The 27,708-nt window shown below is 27.4% G+C and overlaps 1 protein-coding gene across 2 annotated transcripts in view; it reads right to left on the bottom strand.

The window, feature by feature from the left end:
- Window positions 1-27,708, bottom strand: part of LOC148228464 (acid sphingomyelinase-like phosphodiesterase 3b) — a 178,749-nt gene that overhangs the window by 113,563 nt on the left and 37,478 nt on the right. Inside the window, exons 1-2 of one of the 2 annotated variants that reach the window (XM_088199619.1) lie at window positions 10,737-10,877; window positions 9,820-10,113 (exon numbers count right to left, since the gene is read on the bottom strand). In XM_088199619.1, the coding sequence (XP_088055745.1) occupies window positions 9,820-9,889 (70 nt within the window). In that variant the 5' untranslated portion in view covers window positions 9,890-10,113; window positions 10,737-10,877. Of the gene's footprint in view, window positions 1-9,819; window positions 10,114-10,736; window positions 10,878-27,708 lie in introns of those variants that run through there. The other variant, XM_088199618.1, reaches the window with a different exon arrangement.

Raw genomic sequence — 27,708 nt, forward strand, 5'->3', positions numbered from 1 at the left:
ACATTTATTTAAAAACTTATTTAAATATACACATTCATCATTTTTGTTATCAGATATAATAAAAAATTACCATCAATACAATTTTTGCCCTAACTTATTGTAAAGAAAATTAAATTTTTTAAGCCTAGATTTTTTTTACTTCTTTTGATAAAAAAAAGTCCAACTTTATCTCTTGTAAAGCGCAATTTGCCGTTTTCTTAAATAATTTAGTTATATTATTTAAATAATTTTTTTAAAAAAACAGAAATATTGGACATGTTTAAAAAAGTTGAGCCAACATTAACCGCTACTAAAAAAATATTTTAAACATCAAAAACAATCAAGACAAAAGAAATAAAAACAATAACAATACAAAACATTTAATATATATATTATATTTTGAAAATCAAGTATTTTAAATGTGCAGTTTATAATATTTTATACTTTCTTATGTAAATAGATACATAGAATTATTTGCAAGATTTTTTTACACTACAGAAACTATTTGAATACATTTGGAAATTTTTAGTTTACCAATTTTTTATTTAAATTTCTAATTGTAATCCATTTCCTAGTTAGCTAAATTTGTAGCTGTTACTAATATGAATCAAGCAGCTATCTTCCATCCGATGACAACCTAAGAAGACGATTTGTATCGTACGGAATTTATTATACAAATCACATTAATTCCACCAAGCACGTACATATGTACATATATACATACATAACATAATAAGATTTCATTATTCAATCTCTGGTTAAACACATAACCTTACGCATAGACACAGCAGAAAACGCGCATTAAACTCAAACGTATTCGCCGGTTAATGTATTTGTTTGACAGAATTTAATTTAATGCAGAAAAGGATTCGAATCCCCGTCTCCGTTTTGCGAATTTGAATATGTAAATGCGTTTCGGACACGACGACTACGACCTTCACACATCCTGGGAATAATGCGGAACCCGGAGATCCCGCGGGTCCGGTCCCAGACCCCGACCTCAAAACTCACTACTCACCCTCATTCCCTGCTTCGCCGCTCGGTCCTGGGGCATAAAACACAATTTGATCGAGTCATATTTTTCCCGTAACGCCGATCCGGCGTCTGTGATAAGCCGGTATCGGGCCATGCCATCTCCAGGGGCGGGTCTCTCTCTCTTTATCTCTCTCTCTTTCTTTCTTTCGCTCTTCGGCCTAAGTGTTGGCAGCGGCAATAGCAGGTGGAGTGATTTACGCCCAAAGTGCGATAGAATGTGACAGGAGTTTTATTTGGAGAACAAAAGGCCTTCAGATGGGCGGGCATTAGGAAATTGATCTATTTTTAGTTTTTTTTGTTGCCGTGTGAAAGGAAAACAGTTTTGAAAACAAAACGCGTATACGGAATCGATTTATTTGCTAAGTAAATATTAATAAGCATAAGTGCAATTTTGTATATAAATAGCATACACAAATAGATTTGTATATGTCCCTTTAGGACTATTCAATATTAAAAACGCAGGGGTAGGCAAAAATTTACAAATGTTGAGAATAAATACTTCTTTAGAGATAATACCAATGAAATAAATATTACTATAAAACTGTTTTTCCTAATTTTACTGATGCTCCAGTTATGGTTAAAAAAATACCACAGAAACAAGTTAATGACTATGCAAAAAATATCGAGAAAATATTTATAAAAATCGACCATTTTATAAACATTATCAATAATACAAAAAAAATATTAAAAATAACAAAAAAATATACATGAAAAAACTTATAGCTGTGCCATGTTTTCTATTGACTAATTCAATATTTCTAAAAAATGTTTTTGCTTATACCTGATTAAGTGTTTACAAAGTAAAGATTAATTAATGATTTTTATGTTTTAAACAGCGTCGACATTTTAAATTATACTAAAATTGCGACAACAATAACTTAATTTACCTTTAAAGTTTGCCTAAACAAAGCTACGTAAACGATAAAATATATGTATCTTTATTTATTATTTTGTCATGAGGCTTAAAAATAGATTTTTTTTTCTTATACCCAATTGATTGATTGATTCACTTTTATACCCAAATAAAAAATTAGGTACATTGTTATTTAATTTTTACAATTTAGTATATTTTCACCTTATTAAAAAAAAAAATTATATTAATAAAAAAAAAATGTGTATATTAAAACGAACCAAGATAAAATAGTTTACGAAATAATGTTCTTACTTAGCCATACTTTAAATATTTTTAAAATTAAATATATATAAATTTGGATTTGTACCTATAAAAGACAAAAGATTGTTTTAAATTTTTAAAAATTAAACTTCAAACGAATTTCATCAATCTAAATAAAAATATAATTTTAAATGTGTTTATATGAATATTTAAGATTGTACTGTAAATTCAGCAAAAATTACAAAATATAAAATCTGTTTTTTTTTTGTACATACTAGAATAACAATATTTAATATTTTTAGTTACGTTAAGTAAGGCAATTATATATCGTATCAAAACACAGCCTAACTTTGTTACTCATAAGAACATATTTTGTCTTGTTGATATTTTTTGTATTTATTTTTATAGAATTATAGAAACTTTATTTTATAAAAGTAAATTTAATTATATATTTTTTCACAAAAAAACCTAAATTTGTAATTTTTAATGCCATAAGCAATATTATTATGTATTTTTAGTAAGACTAGGTTAGGGTACGTTATATCGTAGCCTAACACATTTACGTCTTACCCCAATTGCTCTTATAAATATTTTTTCAATAATAAAATAAATATGTTCAAATGTGCTAAATGAAAATAAGTTGAGGTGCATAAATAATATACTTAATTTTATAAAATTATGTAAATTTATAAAAATAAATTTATTCATTTTTAAATAAAGCCATTTTATTTAAATTATATCTTGTAACTTGAGTTAGGCTACAGTACATTTATTGCTTACCATACAAAACAGGTTCGTATGAAATTTTGAATTAGGCTGTGTTAGGCTACGACATAATATACCCTAACCTAGATTAATTAAAACTGGGATAATAAAAGGTGTAAAAAGTTTTCCTCAAAAAACGAAAAATTAATAAAAAATATCTTTTATATGGTTTAATGTCATCTGTACTACATTCTTAAACTAAGCAATATTTCGTAGTAAACTTAATCATTCGCAACATTAAACCTAAAAAAGACTGAAAAAAATCAAAAAAGCTTAAAAAGGTTAACTTTATTCTCGAGAAAATTTAATTCGCTAGGTATACAATTTTTCAGCTGTTGACAAAGAATAAAAAAACATATTTCGTTTGAAAATCGCCATTGCCATAATAATTAGTAATAAAATCATTAATCAAATTTAGAACATCCCACATAATTTCTCGTAAGTTTCATAACATTGAAGATCAGCTGCGTAAACATTAAATTTTAACTAAAAAATGAATCTAAAAAATAATATACCTCGCAAATCGATAAAAGTACAGACATCAGCAACAAAGTGCAACTAATTTTATTTCTGCGAATCATCAGAGGTGGTAAAATCACGAGTCAGTTTTTCTTTTGCAAGTTTTAAACTGTTTTGATTTTTTGTTACTTTTAAATTTTAAGAAATAGTAATTTTATTATTTTATTAATAGTAATCTGGTTCTTAAATTATATAAAAAAAAATTTTTTATGATGTTATAACTATGTTATTTAAATATTAAAAAAAATGTATTTCACAAATGCTTATTTTTTATTAATTATAGAGTGTTTGTATGCTACTGTTTAATATAAATACTTACCGTTAAATATAATTTGTGCTGCATATTTTATATAAATATAAAGAATTAATCATCTTTAAGATTGTGAAAAAATTTATAATATTACATATTTACGTATTTAGAATAAATAAAAACAATATTTTGAATTTTAAACTTCTTTAGCTAAGTAACTTTTTCTAAATAAAATTTAATATATTTTTTAAAAGCTATGATATTTTACTATATTACTGATAAACTTGTTCACAAAAATATAAAAAAGAATAATTTTCAATTATAAAGGAAAAATAGCAAAAAATATTTAACACTTTATAAAAACAACAGAGTTGACAAAACTTGGCTTTGAAATTATTACATAAAAATTATTTGTAGAAATAAAATATGCAGGTTTTCAAAAGTCAATATATAAGAATCTTATTATGATATCTTTAACTTCTGGTCTACACGTTTTATTTAAGTTGCCACAAATATTGTTGCTATTGTTATTATTTTACTTAGTCAATTTACAAGTCAACTTCACGCACGATCTTAATACGCCTTACATTAACATGATGAATAATTAAATTCTATAACTTTTAGCCCGCATAATAAACACTTGCACGACGTACCTACTCGTTCGCCTTGAGCTCGTTCTCAGTCTCGAATATATTCTCGTGAGTCAGCAGATTGTGGTGTCGATATGGGGAGAGAGAGAGAGACCATTCGGCAACCTCACTTTGTCTTGTCGACTCTGACCCCAAAGGGGTCCGCGGCTATGAATAATATATATTAAATTCCGAGCTGGATTTGTCGACCGATTTTGCAAAGCGCCGATGCCCGGGGCGTGGAAAGTTTCGTCCCCGCGAAAAGACGCCCCTGCCGAAAATGCGGATTTTCCTTTGTTTATGAGGCTCTTAAGATTTACGCCACGCGTTTCAAAACGAAACGTATCCCCCAGTGCCAAATTTATTCGAACCGAAACCGAAAAAATCACACACACACGTGATAAAATAGTGGGATAGAAACGAAACTGAGCAGGTGACGCTTTATTGATGTTATCAATTTGGGTGTATCTAAATATCAAAAACTTCTATAGCACTGTGTAACAAATAGATATTTTTATTTTCTGCACTTTATGGAATCTTTTAAGTTCAAACATAACATTTTTACAATTATAAGGATTTTTTATTAAAAACCAAAAATAAATGCATAAATTTATTTTATTGAAAATTTATGAAATATTTATAGGGGGAAATTATAAATGTATACACTATATATAACTAATTTAAAAATGTATTTTCAAAATGTTGATTTAAATAATTGATAACCTTATAATAGTCCCTCTACTGTACAAAAATATACTATTGTATGCCAAATAATATTGTGTTAAATATGTTTATCAATCTATATTTAATTTAAAGTTGCACAAATTTAAATTTAAATTCTTATTACAAAAATGCATGGTTTTTCTTTGTATAAACATAATAAAAATATAAAATATTATTAAATTAAATAAAAAATAAAATTCTTGCTTTACAGAAATATGAAAAGGTTCAATAATTGCTAATAAGTCATTTAATCTTTCATGATCAAACGTTCTCAGATTTCAACGCCTTTGTTCTTGCCGATTGTTTTGTATAAATGTTGGTCAAACGATTTATTTTATAAAGCATTTCCAATGATAAAAAAACACTGTTCGTATTCAATTAAACGAGCATTTAAATGCAAATAATGGCCTGGAGCGTAAGCGGCTTATCCGATTCTCGTCTTAAGCCCTTATCCTTATTTTAAAGGAATAAAGGGGCAAAATGTCGTACAACTCTAATTATCATATTCAAACACATGCTCGAACAATTCGACAGGCCAAATTTGCCTTTAATTTAGTCATTTTTAATACTGAGATGAAATTTAGGCTCGCCCCTTTGATTTTCACAAATCTTCTTTACATTCATAAAATTATATACTTATATAAAAAGCAAATTCAAACAATGTCTATTTGTATTTCACGTATAACATCTCAACAATTTTAAATTTTACTATACACGCTGTGGCAGAAAAATTTGATGATATAAAAAAAAAAAAATAATAAAACTTTAATTAATTCTATTCAGAATATTTTATAAGGCCAAAAATAGCACTTTTTTTTTTTGAAATCTAGATAATTTTTTGTTTAATAGTATGTATTATTTTGTCAAAACAGATTTGTCTATATATGTAGATATGTTCGGAAAAATACGAATTAGTATCGAACCCGTGGCCCGCAATTAAATAAATAATAAATTTTATTATTTTACTGGTTTTTTAGCATTTCTTTTATATTACATCTTAATAAAACTAGTAAAATAAAAAATCAAATTATATGACCAAATATCGTTTAATAAAAAAAGTGTAATGACTATTTATCATTTAAAAATTAAAAAATATTGCAATGCAATAAAACTAAAATTTTATACAATATTTAAAACTGTTATCTTAAGATATATTTTTCTTGTTTTTTATTTTATAGAAGGTAGCTGTTTTTGTATTCAAATGCAATATTCAGCGATTACATCTATAGCTGTAGGCGTTTTTAATATTTCAAAGTTGAATTTAATCTGTCTGTTTTTATTTTTTTATGATTACTCGAACTAAATATAATTCCAGTTTTTGTGTAAGGTATTTTACCTGAGGCGGCTTTTGGTCCAACACGCTTTCAATCAGTAGCGGGATTAAATTATACTTTGAAGATTTCAAAAACGTGACTGGGAATTACTCGGGTAGCTCTTGCGAAAATTAGGAAACACAAACGCGGATCGAATAAAAATATTTATACAATATTCGCGAAAGCTCGTTGTTTTCGGTGCGGGCTCACAAAGAGGTAGAATCGCGATTGATGTCGGTTTAATATTCGGCCTTCGGGGACCCCGGGCTAGGGGCACACGGTTGTCGTCAGAGTTTTATCACGAAAAAATTAAAAATAAATTATGAGACCGAAAAATAAACGACAAGTTTAATAATTTAGCGTTATCGCGCCGGCGGCGAAAGCTTTCGCGGAAAAATTGCGTGCGCAGAAGCACTTTTATACTGTGGGTGAAATATGTAAAGTATTTCATCATGGGTCCCACGCGACCCTGTTGCAATATATACCCTGTTTTCAGAAAAAAAGTTTCGATGTGATATTTCGCGGATCAATACGTCACTCGTGAGGGTCGTACATCTCGGCCGTAGTTTGGGATTCTGCGGGTAGGATCGAGTTTCAGCGGAGCTTTCGAAGCTTTTATTGGGGCGGTTTATGTATTTGGGACACATGCCCTCTGTCAAGTATGTGCCTACACATTTAAATACAATAGTGTAAAGTGGGCTAGCATAAGGAAAAAGACATTTAAATCAATATAAAAAATAAATAAAAATAATCTTATTGTATAAGTTGCAAATATAATGTTAATATTTATTTTTAGAACCAAATGCATGATGGCACTTTTATATATAAATAAACTGACGTATCGTGATTGTTCCATCCACTCTTACACATACACTCTTTTTCTACGTTCGATTTTTAATATTGAGGTTACCATAGTATTCTTTTCTTAATAAACATTGTGTCGGGGAAATAAGTATTATTCTCACAAATAAGTATTGTGATGATTAAGTAAGAGCGAGCTGGGTCGTATTTAAAAGGTATTAAAATTCTTTTTTTATAAGTTTTTCCTGTAAGGCTTGAAACACGTATATTTTACCTGGCTGAGATATCAAATTTATATTAATAATATTTAGTTAAAATATGACTTCACTAAAATACAAGTAAAACACATTCACTTAACAAATATATAATCTGTCATAATATATAAATTAAGTAAACTAATATAACCAGAAATAATAATACCCAGATCTCTTTGTAATAAATTAATGATGCTATACACTTTTTAAAATATACATATGATATACACGTTTCGCTCATTAGCTAACTAAAATCGTTAATTAGGTCGATATGTTATATACAAATAATTTTTAAAGGGTGTAGTAAATTAGCTAAAACATAATAAGGCATTCAAAACTTTAATTGGATGCACTTTAAAATATATTATTAATTATTTTGTGGATATTTCCAAATATAACTACTATGTACAAATTATTTAGAAAAAAATATTTTGTTTAAGGTTATATAGTGTAATTTATATAACTAAAAATTAAAGATTCCCTAACGGCTTTTTGACCTTGTTGTGACTACTTTTGTGAAAAATAATTTATAATAATAGGTAATCTATATTTGTACAAATCAAAAATTGTTAGATAAATTTTATCGGTAACAAGCCCAAATAATATTACAAGAGTAAAATAAATATTTTATTTATTAAAAATAAAATAAATATTATTTCGGGTTTTGATGCCATAGGGGTGTGTGACTTGAAGACAAATAAATACAAAAAAGCTATCAATAGTTTATTTTATAAACATATATATTAAAATATAGATGCCACTTTCAAGCGGTAAAGTTAAATTGGTGTGTCGAGTAGTATTGTTGTCGGCTGTGTTTTCATAGAGCAGCTTAAATCTATCGCAATTTTTTCACAAGATGATGCTAGACGTTTTTTTGTGTCCATACAGTGTCCTGGCTCGTTGTGTCTCCTGGGCTTCTCTTTATGTATCTCTCATCCTGTTTTTTATCATGTCTCTCCTGGTGTCGTCAAGCCTCACATTTTTTATAATACTTTTTTTGAGACCGTTCTGGATTATTGCTTACAAGGTTGATTATTCTTTTATAAAAATATGATATAAATAAATCTCCTATATTTTTAAAAGAAAATTATCTATGTCCAACCTTATTATGTTGTTTTCACTTAATACTTCTTAAAATATTTACAAATTTATATAAACTGAAAGTTAAACAATAAAGTTTTTCGTATTGTTATTAAGTGCAAAAGGTTATCGCTATGGTTGTGCAACATGTTACAATACCTTTCCAAAGTAAGTCACGTCAAACGAACAAAGACAAAGGCAATAATAAAGATGATATAATATAATATTATGCAAAGGCAATACAACGAACCTCAGTGGATTACCATAATTTCGTTGAATATTAAAAGTGTGTTTGCGTCGTCTGTTTGAAGAAGAGGCTAAAAAATCAAGCATTTCTACCAACGTGACCTAAGCAGCACCAGAGCCATTTTACTGTAGTAATTCTTTAATTCATAAAGAGGGAGAGACAGCAAGAAGGGGGTGAGGTATTTAAATTTTTCTTCAAAATGGCGATGATGTATACATACATAAATTATTCATCGGGGGCGTTTTCGCTAATCGTCGAGGAGATTTATGAATTTTCGCCGCGATTCATAAAGAAAGAATATAAAAACACGGAATAGAAAGAACGCACCGGCCCTGCATAATAATCAAATACGCCGATAAAATCGCGTTGCCCCCGTAAAATCGGGCCCTCTTTATACATTGGGGGAGAAGTGTGTAAAATTGCGCCTATCTAGAACACAAAACGTGTCAACGATAAGAAGGAAATGTCTTTGTGTCTAAGAAGATAAGATACGAAGGCTTTCGCGAGGAGATCGGAATATCGGATGGTACAATACTACGGAAGATTAAATACGCAAAATTTTACTTTACTCGACGATTCACATACATGTGTGAAAAACTTTTATTTGTTTACATTTGTAAATAAAATAAATAAAATAATAATAGTGCAGTAAGTTTATATAAAAGGTTGTTTTATAAAATCATAAGATATTGAAAAAATTGTATTAAAAAATACAATTTAATTTAATTAATATAATAGATAAAATATTAATTTACTAAAAGTTTTTTGTGTTTTTATTAAGAACAATTCTAATTAATACTGGTTACCAATTATAATTTAGTGAACTTACAATTTAATAAATATTTAAATGTTATAATTTTGATACATATACTCGTATTTTAAATATATACACCAATATTGTATAGAAATGTTTCGATTTTAAAATATATAAATATAACGCTTATATTTTTTACTTATCTTAAATATCGATTCGATGGAAGCCAAATGATATATTTTACATTGCGTTGTTAATTAATTTTTAATTATGTTTTGCAATGCGAGTGAGGGCGTAGTCTTAATGACAAATACATATAAATTGCTTAATGCTATTTTTTAATCAAATAATCTTACCTATTTTGGCATCAGTCAAAGGCAGGGAGAACATCCCCGCGAGTGAGAGTAGCAGCCTCGCCGACTTCATTTTAAAACAATTGAAACTTTAATTGTAATCGTTTATAATAATATTAAAAAACTATTATTTTAACAATATTATTATTATTTACTGCAGATTTTCAATAACATTTTTGATTATACTATTATTATCCTCCATTCTTACACGAAACCCGAACGATGTCTTCATTCTTATGTGACTCTTTTTGCACAGCCATCCGTTTTTTTTTTCTATAATTTCACATTACACCTATCCTGAAACAATACAAAAAAATGTATTAGTATATATGTATGTACGTATATGTTAAGCTAGGGTTTCGCTAATGAGATTTTTGAGCCAGTTTTAGTGCGCACATGCAGAAAGAAAAAAAACAATACGAGAACGTAACTTTTTCTCTTGTCAATCGTTTCTTTTCCGACTGCTGAGCGAAGCTTAATGACGAAGCCTTAATGATGGCTCTTGTCTTTTTTTGCATGGGGTTTTTCGTATTATTCAACGTACAATGCAATATATTTATTTTTATTATATCGAGAAAAAAAAAAATTTTTTTTCTACATACTAATTTAATAAATGAATTTTCAGAAAATTAAAATTTTACCACCGCTAAAAAGTAATTAAATATTGATTATTAAACGGGTTTCGTTTTATATTAGTAAAATATATGTTTTGTCTCTAAAGTAATTATATCTACAACTAGGTCATAGGTCACAGCTAGGTCAAACGTCTTCTTTGTTATCATATCTAAAATATATATTTTGTGCGGCTTAAGGTAACCATTATATATTTTAATAACCACCGAATTCCATGTTCCGGTAGTTTATTTTATTTTTCATTATATCAATGCTCTTAATTTAGTTTTTTAATATATAATATTTACCTATTGTTGTGATCGGTAACAACAATTACGAGAAAAACTAAGTTGGTTTTACAAAGTGATTTTATTACAGTATGTACAGTTGTTCTGAGTCCGGTTTTTTAATTGCAACTGTTACGCAATATTACTACTGTTCTGCACAAGTGCTACTAGCTCTACCTAAACGTTAACTGCCTCACATATTAAATTATTGATGTATTTAAATTGACGACCTCGACAATTAAAAGCCATGATTAAAAACGTTCACATATAAAAAAATCATAACAATGTGATATATTATGGTATCAACGACAATTATAATAATAGCATAATTATTAAAGGTTACACATATTAACTCAATGGCAAACTTACTGATAGTAATATGATAATAAATGATTAATAATCGTTGCACATTTAAATGTATAAGAGAAAGTATGATAAGGTTCACAATGATATTATTAATTATAACAACAATATGAAAAATAATGATTACACGATGATAACATATCACTAAAGGTGATTATATGACTACCCACATGTATACATAACACTATATATTTTCTTTCTTATATTATAATATGAAAATTAGTCAGGATTTAAATCAATTTTTTTTATACCATAATCGGATTAAATTTATGCTGTATATGTACATAGGTAAAATTAAAATATTTTATATTAAAATCATGGTTAGTTTTAAAATTTAATACTATATACATTATAGTCGTAAGCCAAAAACATTTTACTTAGAAAATTGTTTATTTATGTTACACACGTATTTGTATGAGGCTAACACAATTAAATTTCTCCGAAAATGTTAATAAAGGTAATAAGTTAAATTATATTTAATTAAGGACATAATTTCACTAATAATTTTAGAGTAGTCAAGTGCCTTTGAAACTGTTTAAAATATATATATATATATATATATATATATATATATATATATATATATATATATATATATATATATATATATATATATATATATAAGCTTATCTTGTAAACTTATATATATATATATATATATATATATATATATATATATATATATATATATATATATATATATAAGCTTATCTTGTAAACTTTGTAAATAATTCTTTAAAATAAAATTTAATATCAATATTGATGTTGGTAAAATGTAAATGGTTTTAGTTTTTTTACCAATTGTTCTCAAATTAAATAAAGAATATAACTTTTTTTATTTAATATATCGCGCAAAATTTTTCAATAAACTCCTTAGCGAAGCGACAGTAATAACTCTTTGCCTTGCTGCCTCAACTAAGAAAAATTATTCCTAAATTATGGAAAAACATATAAATATATACATTATTATAACGTTCTAGAAGTAAAAGTCTTTTCCGAGGAATCATTTTAACTACAAACGATTTTAAGTTATTTGAACATACTAACAGCATACTGTAAATTTTAAAAAATTACACAAATCCTTATTACAAATTAAACCAACGTCTACTGCAAGCTAACGTGCTTTAGCGTTGCAAATATACACATAATGAATTAGTTTTTTTTTTTACATAATTTTAAACAGAAAATAACATATATTTTTTAAATAAAAAATTAAAACTTAAGTTTTAAAATCATAATTAGTAGCTGAAAACATTTGTTTTTAACGTAATGTAGTCTAAAAAGCCTAGAGGTAAAACACACATTTTGTAGTAAAAATAAATATTAAATTTTATATGTAGACCTTGACATTTTTTGTCGGATAATGATCCAAATAAATTTACGCCATTTTTCTAGAGACTTCTATAGCTTTCAACTAAAAATCGCCGAGCATTTATGAATTATTGACACTACCCTTTAACAACTTGAAAAAGTTCTGCATTAAATACATACACTGTCAAAAATGCTATGATACAAATGAAAAAAGTTCAGATATCTCTTTGTAGAGATATCTGAACTTTTTTCTTGGTATCCTCTTTAACAATATTAAGTACTACGCTATTTTTAAACAATGGAGCCATATTCAAGGACGCAACAAAATAGCAAAATTCAATTCGCTAGTAAATTGTTCAAGTGCACGCATTCCGCTTAACTTGATTCAGTTTTTTCAGTCTTACAAAAATGAAGTGAAAAATCATGCATTTAATTGGGCTAACAAAATATATATATATATATATATATATTATAAATATTTGTATAAGCCCTTTTAAAAAGTAGCTAAAATAAAAAGGGCATTTTTTATTCATCGGTTTTTATGGTTATATGAACTATGCTACGCTCAATAATAATTAATTAAAAGGAGTAAAAAGTATAATTAGAGTACTTTATGTTACGTGTTATATTATCTAAATTTATACGTACATAATTTTGGCGCAGAATTAAACTTGTGTAGAAAACGTTGTCCAGTTTACAAATTAAGAGGGAATTATATAGAGTTAACAAGGGTAACTTTTTGTGCGAAACCTAATGGCGCTTTCTAACTTTTCAAGTGGTGGATTAAAAACACAATTATTATAAATATCTGCATTACTGAATTGTTTGGTAAATAGAAGTTTAAAATATATACAAAATTAAAATACAATCTTATTTAAATTGGGTAAATTCAGTGATTTAGATAAATTTAAGAAAAAATGTAAATTTTACTGAAATGTTCTAAATTCAATCATTAATTATTGCAGCAGTGACGTGAGAGTAATTTCTGCAAAAGTGAATTACGAGCCGAGCAGTGCGAAGAGTATTACGATTCGGCAAAAGAAAACGAGGCGAGAGTGAAACAATAATAGCAGACGAAAAAAGCAACACGGCAAAGTTGTGATAAATTATTTGGCGAATGGAAGGCATGCGCAAAGCCGGCAACCATTATTTTCAATCTGGGAAAAAGTTTGACAACCCACCAATCACGGAGCCGCGTTTTGCTATGAATCATAATAATTTAATAAGTAGATTGGACAAAGAAAAAGTTTGCTCATAACTTTTTTGGGCCACCTTAATCAACGTTTACAATAAGAGAAAATCTCGCATCGGTGGGAATTAATCCGATTTTCCCGCACGGTGAACTGCTATTTTCGACAAAGTTTCCCAAACAACCAGCCATCCCTTTAGCACTGGCCCCGTAGGCTGTGTGTTTGCTTATTAAAACGCGCAAAAACTTGCGCTAACAAATAAAGAAAGTGAATTCGAGGGTGGTTTCGTTTGTGTACTAACAAGTGTAAACACACGTGGAAATTCGTGAATCGTAATTAGCATTCTATGACATATACCTTTATGTAAAGTGTGCATTTAAGTGACTCACGCTTATCTACAGAATGAAGTAAAGGAATAAATGATCTTAAAGAAAAGGACTCAAAATTGACAAAATAATATAAAATCCACCTTCTCATAATAAGCTTAAAAAACTTTATATTAGCTTTTAAATACTAACAGTCGAATAACATTGTCCTTTTTATACCAGAAAATACAATAAAAATATTACAAACCAAATTACCTTATATTTCTGTAACTAAAATAAAAACCACCTTGAATTTAAATATAAAAACAAAATGCCTTAGATGCTTGAGATTGTAAATAAAATATTTTGATGGTCCTAGATCTTCAGCTAAATGTACTTAAATTAACAATAATCCATTTTTTTTTCTTTCACTTAAGCTTACACATTTTTTTTATTTTGTTCACCTTAAATTGCAACCACAAACGTTTTATTCTACATTTTAAATATAATTGTATTGTAGCTAAAAACAAAATTTAAAAACATGTGTATTGTATATAGTAGTTTTATAAAAAAAAAATAACAAAATATTACTATAAAACAATTTAAAAAAAATGAACTTTTAGTAAAGTCAAGTTCATAATTATCCCCTAATTCTTAAAAGGATATATTTTTTTCAAGTGTTATATTCAAAGGATATTACATGAGCAATAAAAAAACAAGCACCTTTTCTAGACTAAACTTTATTGTATTCATTAGAAACTGTTTATTTTGAATTTGGTAATGATATAACCTACTCTTTGAAAATAGTATTTATTTACTACAATAAAAAATATCTTATTAAAGATATTATCGTTTATAGTCAACAGCACAAAATAATTCTTTAAAATAATAATTTTTTAGACAACAATAATAACCAAATATATTTTTAATTATAAAGTAGATAATATTCAACGAATTTTATAAAGTTAATATTTTAAATTAATAATAAATACGTCACTCACAGAATATTAACGGACGGGTAGTCTTTAAAATTCTATTCCAAAAGTTTCAATGCTTTGTAAAATTATAATATTTTAATATAAGAGATAAAATGAGTTTTAGTATTAGTGTCATGTAACATTAACCATTTATTTAGTATGCTATTATATATTAAAAATAGCAGCATGTACATATATCCTAACATTTTAATTAGCTATAATATAATTTTTTTCTCTGGGTCCTTATTTTTATTTATTTTCAGAGAACAACATACAATATTTTGACTGCAAAGCTAAGCCATCATATCTATAAGCATCATGTAGTCAATTGAAAACTTATTTTTAATCCACAAATGGAATGGTGCAACTATTATTATATGATTTTTTTTTTATTGTAGTATATAGAAATAATATTTTTAAATAAAATTTCAGTCAAAACAGTAAATGGATTTGTATTCCACAGTTTTTTTTATTGTATTGATACACTATTGTGCTTATTTTAAAATTGTGAGCTAGTTGTATGATATTTATCTATTGTTTAAAATTGTAAATATTTATGGTCCTTTCGCTCACACTAAAATAAAATTATTCTAATTTAAATTCGTAGCAGTAAAGCTATCAAGATTCATTATATTCAAAATATACGAATTACTTTCTAAATAAACCCAAAATTTTATAAGTCATAAAATACCACAAAAACGTCATTAAGATACATAGATATAATTTTTAAAAATATTGTTAAATTTTTGTATATATTATAAATACATTATTTTTAATTATAAAAAATATTTTTTACTAAAAAAAGTCCTAAAATATTTTTTTCCTTTCTTATATTTGTTGCTTTAATTATAATTTTAAATAGAGGATATTTAATAATATCTTACAGCAAAATATTATATTATTATTTATAATAAACCTGTTTCTTGCAAAGAATATTGCTAACGATCGTGCTATTTTGAAAGTTAAGAAACTTTTTATTTAATATATATGTATATATATTAGATATAAATACAATTTATATTATATATATAGGTGTGAAACAACAACGAGCCTATCGCCTTTTAGGAAAATATATACTTTTATTATTTTATGTTATTCATTAACAGCATAAAATATGGCGCAATCTAATTGGGTTATTTACGCCATTAATTTCCAACTTTCTCTTCAACGCCCTTTCTAACACGAACCACCAATCATTCGCCAGCCTGGCTCATAACCAGAGTATATTTTGAAATTTAAATTTAATAAAATATAAGATAAACAATAACGAATGCACCGCAAAGGCTTGGGTTCGTTAACGTAGTTTGGAAACTCTCGGTGAATTCTATTCCTTGTATCTGGTTCGTAGTACGTTGCATGCAACGTTGCACGATCGAACTTGGTTGACTATAGGCTTGGCTTGCCTACAATTAGCGTGTGGGGCTTCGAAAAGTTGACTCTGATGAGAGTGTGTGTGTAGCACCCTGACTTCAAGTTGCCGTGTAAGTTTACAATAGGTCTACGGCGTAGTCGATGCTCTAAAGTCCTAACTAAACATTTCTAATTGGGCCGTTACGGCTCACTCGGCTACGATCTCGAAATACCTGTACCACAGGGTTTGCATGAAGTTTAAATTTTATTTTTACAATTGTTAAGATAAAAATTAAAACATAAGACTCTTTTTATAATAAGAATATAGTGTAAATGATGACTACGCCATTCAAATTGATTTTCTAAAATCTTATAAAAAAAATAGCGCGTAAATTTAATCAAATTTCCCAGAATTCTATTATGGATTTAAAAAGTAAGTTGAAGAGAAAACAATATTTTGTAAATTACTTAAATTACTTAAAAAGACATATTTTATTTATCTGTTAACTAGACACGAGCAACATAATTCCAATGCCATAAAAGTCTTTAGCCTACTTTTTTCTCAGCATCTAACGCATGTAATTTTTAGTCCTTTCTATAATTTTTTTAAAGGAAACTTTAAGTATTGTTTTATAAAGTTTACCCATAGTTAAGGCCTATCGAAACGATGTGATCCTTTTTTAATTAGTTCAACAGTCACAACATAAGATATTATACTTTTTTGGGTATTATGCTGAGTGGCGTGTGATTTTGAAACAAGATCAACGCTGAAAAAGCTAGTAATAGTGGTTTTAAAACATATAAATTACCACATATATATAGAAATGCAGATGTCAGTATCAGGTGGTGGAGTTCAAAAATCTTTTCTGGTGAATCGAATTGCAATCTATCGTCCAGTGATAACCAAATGGTCCTTAAAGTATTTATCTGCTTCGCGTCGGTCGTAGCAATCTTCAGGGACTGGCTCCAGTGATGCTTCGTGAGCTAGGTGTTGAGTCTCTGTCTTCATGATTTTACGATCTGATCTTTCAATGTGACATCTAATATATAGATCTTTTGAGGAAGCTCTGACAAATCGAAGACGTAAATAATTAGGAATTAATAGAATTATCTTTAAAACACAAACCTTAAGGTTGACACCCATCAGAAATAAAACAAGTTCTATATGACTTTTTATGATACATTCGATGCAAGGTCAAAAGCAATAGTTGCGTTTTTATGCTACAAGAATGGACTATTATATATATTTATCTGTACTGTCGGGTTGATCAATAAATATCGGTACTCGAAGGATTGCATATTCTTTAATGAGATCATCATTGGTATGATTAATTACTTTTTGTCATAAATACTACACTTTGTATATATTTACTAAAAAACTAGCGTAATATAATAAAAATATTTATGTCACACGGTAAATGGGCGCAAAATATACTTTGCAGATATTAGAAAATAATATATTTTTAGCATAGTTGGGATACACACCAAAGATAACCCGTGGGTCTGTTTCAAGCATTCATCTTTTATATATTTAGGGTAAGCCATACATGTATTGAATGTGGCTGCTTTTACTTGTACCATTTTTTTAATAATATAATAAGAAGGATAATCATTGTAATATGAGAGTTTTTTTTCACTTCTATCTAATATGAATTTAAATTATATAAAATATTATTATCAAAAATAATTGTAATATGTTATTTAAAATAATAAAATTATTAATATTTAATTAACTGTAATTAAATGATATTATTAACTATCAAATTCCAAGCACCCACTCAATAAGTCTGTTTATATAAATTTATATAAAGGTTGTAAACATTTTTTATATGTGCTTTCAATTGAAATAACCTAATAACGCACATTTGTTAAACTTGAATTTACGCCCTAAACTTTATCGCAGCAAAAACGTAACGACCACTCAAATATTTTATTTTATAACATAGATAAAATATTTTTCAGTATAATAAAACTCAGTATAAAATATGACTTTTTGTGCGTCGTTCGCAACCCGCGCGTTGAGAAACCCTTTCGCTGTAGTACGGCATCTGATAAAGCGGCGAGGGAAAGCGTATGTGGGTGAAACCTTCCCCTTAATTTCGGAGGCTGCCTCCTAGCCTCCCCAAGGATCATCCTGGTTGTCACGTGACCGCGCGCGTGACGAGACCTTCTGTCTCCTTGGCCTCTCGTTATACGCGTGCCATTTATGTATCAAAGATCGTCTGTTTCAGATTTGCTTATTCATTAATATAGATTTTTATTCATCTCATCTACTTATAGTTGGCGTGTGTTATTTTATTTTATAGTTGATTGAGCCGCGAAAGTAGAAAAACGAAACATACATATTTTCTGACAATCTGATTTGCTCATTTAGAAGTTATATAAATGATCACTATTAACTAATAACTTATGTAAAATAAGTTTTTTGCCTTTACTAGATTTTCACATGATTTTCACCTGGGACCACTTTTTTTTGCATTATTCATTAAATACATAGAAAATATTATTAAAAACTTTTTATTGTGGGCCAATTAATTAATTTTTAGGCAAATTTAATAATGTTTACAAGCCAAAGCAAAACCTTTTCCTAGATGAGAATGATTCCATGTTTAGGTAGACTTATTTTTCGGATATTCAGTCCTTAAATAAATATGAAATGTTAAATAAAATAGTTTGCAAATCGGATAATGGTAATATTTGTGAAAAAATTTTAGTAAACACGGTGATGAATGTATTAAACTCATATCTCGCTGACAATTTTTATAATAGCGTTTTACTCGCAAAAGTTTTTTTTTAGGGAAAACAGGAATTTGTGGAGCAACCGAAAAAATAGGGGTCTGCTAGAATCCCTCAAAAATATAAAATTAAGGCCCCCTATGATGAAAAAATACTGTAAATAAAGCTAGATCGCTCATATAAATTTGGAAAAGAAATAAGAAGAGAGATTTTAGAATGATATCTACTTTTCATAACAGCCAGATGAAAGATGCGGGGGAAAAACCAGAACGACTGGCCATACAATATATAAGCCTAAATGTATAATGAACTATAAATATAATAAAGGTGTCGATAGCGCCGACCAATACCTAGCATAATATCCAATATTTGAAAAACAAAGGAATGTATAAAAAATTTGTTTTTTCATTTAATTCAATGTGCATTGTTTAATTCGTTCAGTGTCTATTAACATCTGAATCCTAAGAGCAAAATTAAATTCAAAGATTTTCTCTCGAGTAAGGCTTAAGGATTGATGCAGAATTCAGTGGAATCTATCGATTATGAAGACATTTTACTTGTTTCTACCGCATCTTGTCGTGCCTGTGCTGTCTATCCACCAGAAAGGCTTCCGAATAAGCTAAAAAAATCATTAGTCACTTAAAATAAAAATTAGGAAAAATGTGTGAAAAGAAAATGTCGTGTTTATTCTGCACGTGGAATTAAGAATGATACAGCATACATGTGTAGAACTTGTAAAATTCCTCTTCATATTAACGACTGTGTTATACGTATCTAAAAATATTAAAATACATAAAAGAGTGATAATAAAAATAAATATCAATATCTATATAGTGAAATTTATAAGTGTAATTATTTTATACGTATCTAAAAATATTGCAATATATTAAAATAAATATAAATATGTATATAGTGAAGTTTATAAGTGTAATTGTTTTATACGTATCTAAAAATATTGCAATAAATAAAAAAATAATAATAAAAATAAATTAAAATAAGAATATATAGTGTAGTTTATAAGTGTAATTGTTATAAAAATAAATGTGTCAGTGACAGTTGCATGCAGAAAATGAACGCCGAAAAATTTGGTGAGCTCAAATTTATATTGTTAATCGATTTTTTTTATAAATCATTCGCACAAAAAATATAGAAGCATTTAAACAATCATATTAATAAATTATAAATAACTGGTTTGTAACCATTGCAATCATTTTAAATTTACATGAGATATTAGGAATGAAAAATACATATTTATTTGTTCGCGACTCTATTTCTCAGAGATTCTTTTAGGCGATAATATTATTTTTTCTTAAATATTTTACCTAATGACAGCAATAAACTAATACAGCGATAATTTATACGATTTGTAGCTTTTTCTTTTGGTTTCTTAATCAGTGAATCATTGCAATTTTCAAATGGTGATGAAATAACAAAATAACACACACCCAGTAAAAAAGTTATTAGATGCTATTTCTTGAAAGTTCTTAAATTACCGTGTTATTAAATTTATTTACATATACCGTAACGTTTTCACTTATAAATTTTGTAATAATATACAGAATTTATGGTTGAAAATTTTGTTAATTGAAAAACTATCAATGTTTAGATTTCTTTTATTTGGATTAATTTTAGGTTAACCTAGTTCTAACAGTTTTAACATTGAAATTTATTTCTATTCAAGGAGTGTAACATAAAATATTATTTTTATATAAAATAAATAATTATGATTTATACATTTCATTAAAAAATTTACGTGTTATAAAAAAGCGACGACTTATTGCATTGTGACGCAATGGGATAAGCAAACTCTTTTTACAAAAATTTGAAGTAAAAAATAATTTATTTCTTATTTTATAGTATGTAGAAATGTTATGCTAACATATTTTATTATCATATAAAGACAAATTTGATGGTATCCTAGTATTTTTTTAGTTAAAAAAAACGCATGACGCAGGGTTTCACGGCTACTAAGCAACGTTCTTTCAAGACTCGTACACGAGTCCACGGGCGTTAAGCTGTTAATACAATATTAATATCTTATAACGCATTGGGCTTAAACAGTATTTTCTTAAAAATTTTCTAAAAAAAAAAAAAATATTTATAAAGAAGTCTTTTTTATTAAAAATTTAATTTGTACACAAATATTCTTAAATGTTTTACAAATGCTAAAATTGTTATGCCACTGCATAAATAATGGTGGGTTCATGCCAAATGGTTATTAATATGCTAGCTTAAAAGTATTTTATTAGCAAAAATTTAAATTTTCCTAATTACTATGGGTCTTTGCTTTGATAATCTAAGAACTATATTATTAATTTATTAAGAAGTACTCGTTTTACATGAAAATCTATAAATTTCAATAATGTAATAATTACGCAATAAAATTGGTTTGCGTTTTACTTAAATAATGATTTTTTTTCTTTTTACTTTTTATGACGTAATAATCTACTAAAAATATTTTATGAAATAAATATATTATTTTATTTAAAAAGAAAGTAATTTCAAGCTCATATTTTTTACGTATCTTGACCAAATTTAAAGGTGTAATTTAGGCACCCACTCTTAAAACTCAATCATTGTTTTTTTATATACGTGTCTAAATTGTAACGGGCAATATTTCTTCGATGAAACTCGTTTTACTGTCGAAATTAATCACCGACCTGAAAATCTAAGTTACTTTTAATTAATTAATCACATTTTATAAATAATCCTTACTCCTTAGAGCCACGTGGGCCGTAATTAAAGCGTCTTTAGCGCGGCTCTCTGTAGAATAATAAATAAAATTAAAAAATAAGAAGTGGAAGCGTAAGAAAAAATATTAATAATATTAATTATAATGGGAAATTTGGCGAGCAATCGACCTTAAGACGTCAGATGCCGGTGCCGTTGGGAGATAACGAGTTTTTATGTTCGACTTTATATTTAATTAAATAGGGTAATGTTTATGTAAATCGGTCGGCCGTATTTCTCGCGCAGCGCCCGCCGTTTAACGGCTCTGGCTAACGCCAGCGAAAAGGGCTGAGTTTAAGTTGTGTAACCTGATTTCGTAATTAACTTCGTTAAGTCCAATGAGGAAGCGCAATGGGATATTCGAGACTCCGCTGCAACTAGACGCGATAATAGCGAATTAGAAAATATATGTCCCCATGCCTTGTCAACATACAAAATATTTATTTTAAAATTTATTAGGAAATTAAATTATCGTTAATTTTCAATAATAAATTTATGAATTATTTTTATTTTTCATCCACATTAAAGCCAACTTCATATTTATACTTTGGACTATGCACGTATTGGTAAAATCGATAGCATGTTTTTGAGTTGTCACATTTTGTAGATGTTTTTAACAAGAAAAAGCTACTTCTTGCGATCTTCTGGATGCAATTGGTTCATCCCAGTTATACATATGAATTTTATCATGTAAATTGTGGAAACCTTGATTTAAAACATATATGTTTCGTTTATAGTATAAAACAGAAACTATCAATTAAGGTTATGGTAGTGCTTTTTGAAAATCAAATGTAAAAGCAAAATACTTTTCTGGGTTTTTTGAGGTTAGCGTTTTATCTTCTTGTAAGGCTTTTCTAGCTAGTTCGACATCTTTTAAATGAAGTTCTTGTTGTTTCATCAGATTTGTTTTTTCATCAATATTGCGTGACGTTTTAAGTTACATATATTCCTATATATTTTCTCTTTAATATAACTTGTGTAATTTTCCTTACTTTTATTAATGAATAAATTGCACATTTTGATTATGATCCAATTAAAGTTTAAATACTTTTTATTTGAATTGTAAGACCTTGTATAATGGCTTTATGTTTGGGGAAAACTCTCAATGTGTTCTTACACGCGTTTTTCTTCTTCCTCATCAGTTTTCTAAAAAAAACCTTTCATTCTACCATGAAAATCTTTTTCAATTTTTTTTGCATTGAGAGTACGGTCAACTCTTTCTTTGGATAATATAGTAAGTATATCGTTTTCTTTACTTTATACCCCAAACACTTGCAATTGCTTGCCACCAAGCTACACCAACCTGCAAATAGCATTGCGTGTCTTCTCTCTAGTATGACGTATGTGCACCCAAATGTAAAAAAATATTTTATACAACTGAATATTTTGTATTTATTTTGCTGGCATTAAATACGTATTATATATTTTATATTGAATACAAAAATGTATAATCATTCAAGGTACACCTCATCGATTTTTAAACGGATATCATGATATTAATTCAAAATGGATCGTCGCATCTAAAACTTACGTTCAATTAACTGTCTTTTAAAGTATCACAATAACCATTGCAGCTAGACAGCTAAGACTAACTGAAAATTAAATTCTATTGAAAATTTGTTTTTATTTTTCCTCTATATTTTTGAGCAATTAAAATATTTTCACACGTGAAGAAAATGAATAAAAATATATTTTTATTACAACCAGACCCATTTGACGCCGGAACGCACATAAACACATTAAGGGTCGAGTTGTGTTTTATCAACTCGCATGTTTGTTTTGAACATGTCCCTCTTTCGCTGGTATCGAGGTCCGGTGTCCCGATGGGACTCAACATTAAAAAGTAACCAAGTCCCGTTGTTTATGCCTCCCGTTGTATATAAAACGCGTAAATTATCACGCAATACGACCAGTTCGCGTATAGCTAATACTATACGAGCATGGTATAAAACGAAAGCTGGATTATATAATACGGGCGCCGTTTCATAATGCTGGTTTAATAACATAAAACAGCGTGTAGAATAAAAAGTGCGGTGTTTTTAAAGATTAAATACTATATAATATACTATAGTGCTTTTCCTTCATTTTATCATACAAATTAGAAAAGTATGTACTTACATACACATATGTAATGGAGAATATTTAAACTTAGATTAAAACTATTTTAATCATTATTATATGAAAATGAACTTTTAATTCAATATCATAGAAATATACTTTAATAGTCACATCAAATGTTATTCTAATTTAAATTTATATAAATAATTTTTCATTGTCAGACATTTTTTTATCAAAGTCTTGCTTCTTATGTGTTAGAAGCTTTAAAAATTCCTGCTTCTTAAAACAAAGTGCATTTAATGAAATCTACAATTTTACACCACATTAAAAAATAAACTTAAATTATTAGCAAAACGTTTTGTCACTTAACTTTAAAATTATTTTACTAGTAATCTCAAATTATCATATGTAATATTCTAGCTGGGGCATCTAAATACCCGGCCAAATTCATTACCCGTTTCTCAGGCATTTCCCATAAATTAACCGGGTACCAAGTTCAGGCCCTAGTAATTTTTGTCTACTACTATAAACTGACACAAAGGTATTAATTATAAATGCATATTATAAAATAAAATATTTTATTTTTGTATTTTGCTCAAATAGTATTGAAAAATTATTTGGAATAAAAATGAAGACCGAAAAACTATTAGTAATGGTAAAATTTTGTATTAATTTAATATATTATAAATATTAAATAATTAACCAAAAAGCTATGTATGTATAATTATTATCAACAATGTATGTATCTATACATTGTATAAACACATGTGATTTATTCAATAACATAATAATATTTTTATATTTATTTTATGTTATTAAATAATGGCTGTCGACACTAAAAATTTTATAAATATAATTGTATGACTTAAATTAATTCCTGTTAAAATTTTTTTCTCTAAATAATAGACAGAGTAGTTAAAGGATTCAACATGTATTTGTGTATATTTATCTAAATGAAACTTCGAAATTACGTATATTAAAAATCAAACGGAATTGCTCACAATAATTTTATTTAAATGTTGATAACAAAAATTGATATTATACATATTATGTAAAAATACATATGAATAATTATCCAAATATGTATAAATATATAAAAGTATTTCTTGATTCTTGATTCAAATGAATTTCACTTTTAGAATATCATTTGTTAAATAAAAAGCAGTTTTAATAAAAATATTAGTAAGAAGATGTGGAAGGGTTCTTAAACTTTAACCGTCAAATAAAAATTTTGATTGCAATAAGTACTAGGTGGCTAAAAATATTGTTTGTTACAAACCAAATATGGTTTATAAATTTTTCAGTTTTAAATTATTCGTAGAATAACGGATAAACACCGCAAAATAGGATAATCTAATTTTTATAAAGTTGTATCTAATAAATTTTAAAGTCCACAGACAAGATTCAATTTTGTCATGAAACCCAAGTACGATAAAAAAAATTGCAAAAAAATAAATTCAGAACGTGGGATAATTGTATTATATGAATTTGCTTATCATAAAACCCGTGAAATGGCTCACCCGTCATAATTTATTAATGAACATTATGAAGTGCCGATCATTGTCAACTTTCGCTAATTTATAAACTTGAAAGCATTCTAAAAATTAGAATGAAAATTTTTTAATCTTTTATTTATTTAACTGTACATTTCTTTTCATATTTGCAAAAGTAAAGAATTATTATTTTTTGTCACTTCTAAATCGATAATAAATATCAATTATCTAATCAAATAATTTATTCTGGTTAATTGATAAAAAACTGTTCACATCTCTTGATAGCGGTGCTAACCATCAACCGATAGATAGCGAGCGAGGCATAAATCACCGTCGGTAAATAATAACAATAGACAAGGCCAGTTTTCTTGTGCACGACCGTCTCCCGAGTATGCCATGTGTATTTTTTGCGTGTACTTGAATTTTTTTTTGTTAATTCTTGAGAATGTCAAAACGAAATGTTATGTAATGACAACTTACATTGTAAAAACATACTTTCGGACTGTTAAATATAGATTTACTGTCCTTTTTCGATGCACTATTCTCACTAAATGGGTCTTGCGAAATACAGAGAAGTCGAATTTTTTGTATTGAAAATTGTGTTATTTATTTATTTCATATGTAGATATCAAATACTATATTGAAATTAAAATAATTGAGTATACGTTCAAAATAACACGGTATTTGGTTCTTTTCAAAAGTGCAGGTCCTACCAAGGGTCGGAAGCTTTAATTCTAACGCCTTAAGGTATGACTTAGTAGACCGCAAGTCGTTGATCTTTGTGTTTAAAATTACTTACAAATATTTTCTTTTATTTTTAATATAATCAATTTTCTTAAACGTAGACAGCTCACGTATATGTCACACAACCCATAACAATGACATTAGAAATATGCGTATACCTACCTATATTAGCAGTACTTTTTAGTGAACGTTTTATTTCATGGCTAATTTATGCTTTAATTCAACGAGCTTATATGCAAAATAAGCTCTATGGTTATTTGGATAGCGATATTTATTCTTAAAACAAACCAGTCAAATTAAAAAAAATTACAAATTATGTTTTTGTATTATGTTCGATTTGTTGTTTATTTTATCCGAAAACAAACGTTTGAAGGGTTTTACTAAAATATTAAATCGTAGCTGTTAAAATAATTTGAAGAATTAATGTCATTCTTTAGAAAGTTTTCCGAAATAAAAGCATATAAATTGTAAATACATACATATATTTTATATAAATTTAGCAATTACTTACTTTAATTAACCTATTTAATAAAAAAAATTTAATGACTAAGTAAATTATACTGTTCCGAAATCTCTGTAAAAAAATCGTTAAATAACAAACACAATACATATAACGTGACGTTAGAATTCACGTAATTTATAAAATAATTTGCACTTGTCAGCCAGCATTAAGAAAAGCATTAAAATAAAAAGATGACTCTCTTGCGTACTATCAGGCAAAGTTTCTTATTCCACCAGGACTCAAATTGTGCCATGGAAAAGATCAACAGCCTCTTTTGAAAACTTTTCAACAAAATATCCACGACTTTAACACATTTGCTTAGCAAAAACTTGAACTTGTACTAAAAATTATTTTACAATTTTTTTAATATTTTTTTATAAGTTATATACTTATATAATATAAACGTACATGCGTATGTGTGTTAACCCAGAATACCTCCTTCCTGATTGCGATCCTTAAGCCTCACTCAAGGAACTCAATTTGAATATTGCGAATCTGAATAGAGGTTCATTTGCCGACAAAGCACATATAATAATGATTGACCCAAAAATGGAAATAACAAGCCCATCCCATCGATTTACAACTAAATTATTATTCTTCGTTCAACCAAATATATTAAATTTTAACTGGGAGCCGATGAAAGGTAAAATATACACATATTGATTGCTTGCATGGAACAACCAATGTTGTTGTACTCTATCGTGATGTTAATTAATAACACACATATGTATATAGTTTTGCAAACATAATAATTGTGGACTGTAATTAGCGTAAAAAAACAACGTGTCATAAATAATGTATACGTGAATAAGTATATCACGTAGTTATTTTATTATATTTGTTCTAACAATTAGTTCTCATTTATTTATTCGGTATTGTATGAATAAAAAGCTATCGTACTATATATTATAGTTTGTTTATATCATATTTTTTATTAAATATGTTTTTACTGTGATTATTATTCCATTATGGAGCAATCTTATTGCAATAAAAATATTTTGTACGGAATAAGCATTTTCAAACTATATTTTTCTACGTTTCACGTATTGAAGTTACACGCAGTATTTACATATCTTTACATAAACCAAAAACACTATCCGTTGCGTGCGTTTCACACGTTGCATGTTTAATTGAGTTATAATTACATTTTTCGCGTATTTACATCCTTTTCTTTACTATCGGCGTCCCCGTTTTTTTATTACCCCCTATTTCGCCCATTTATGGTCAGTCATTT

The sequence above is a fragment of the Plectrocnemia conspersa genome, unplaced genomic scaffold (assembly GCF_051122295.1).
Source record: "Plectrocnemia conspersa isolate PC_06_02 unplaced genomic scaffold, ASM5112229v1 ptg000012l, whole genome shotgun sequence".
Classification (NCBI taxonomy): Eukaryota; Metazoa; Arthropoda; class Insecta; order Trichoptera; family Polycentropodidae; genus Plectrocnemia; species Plectrocnemia conspersa.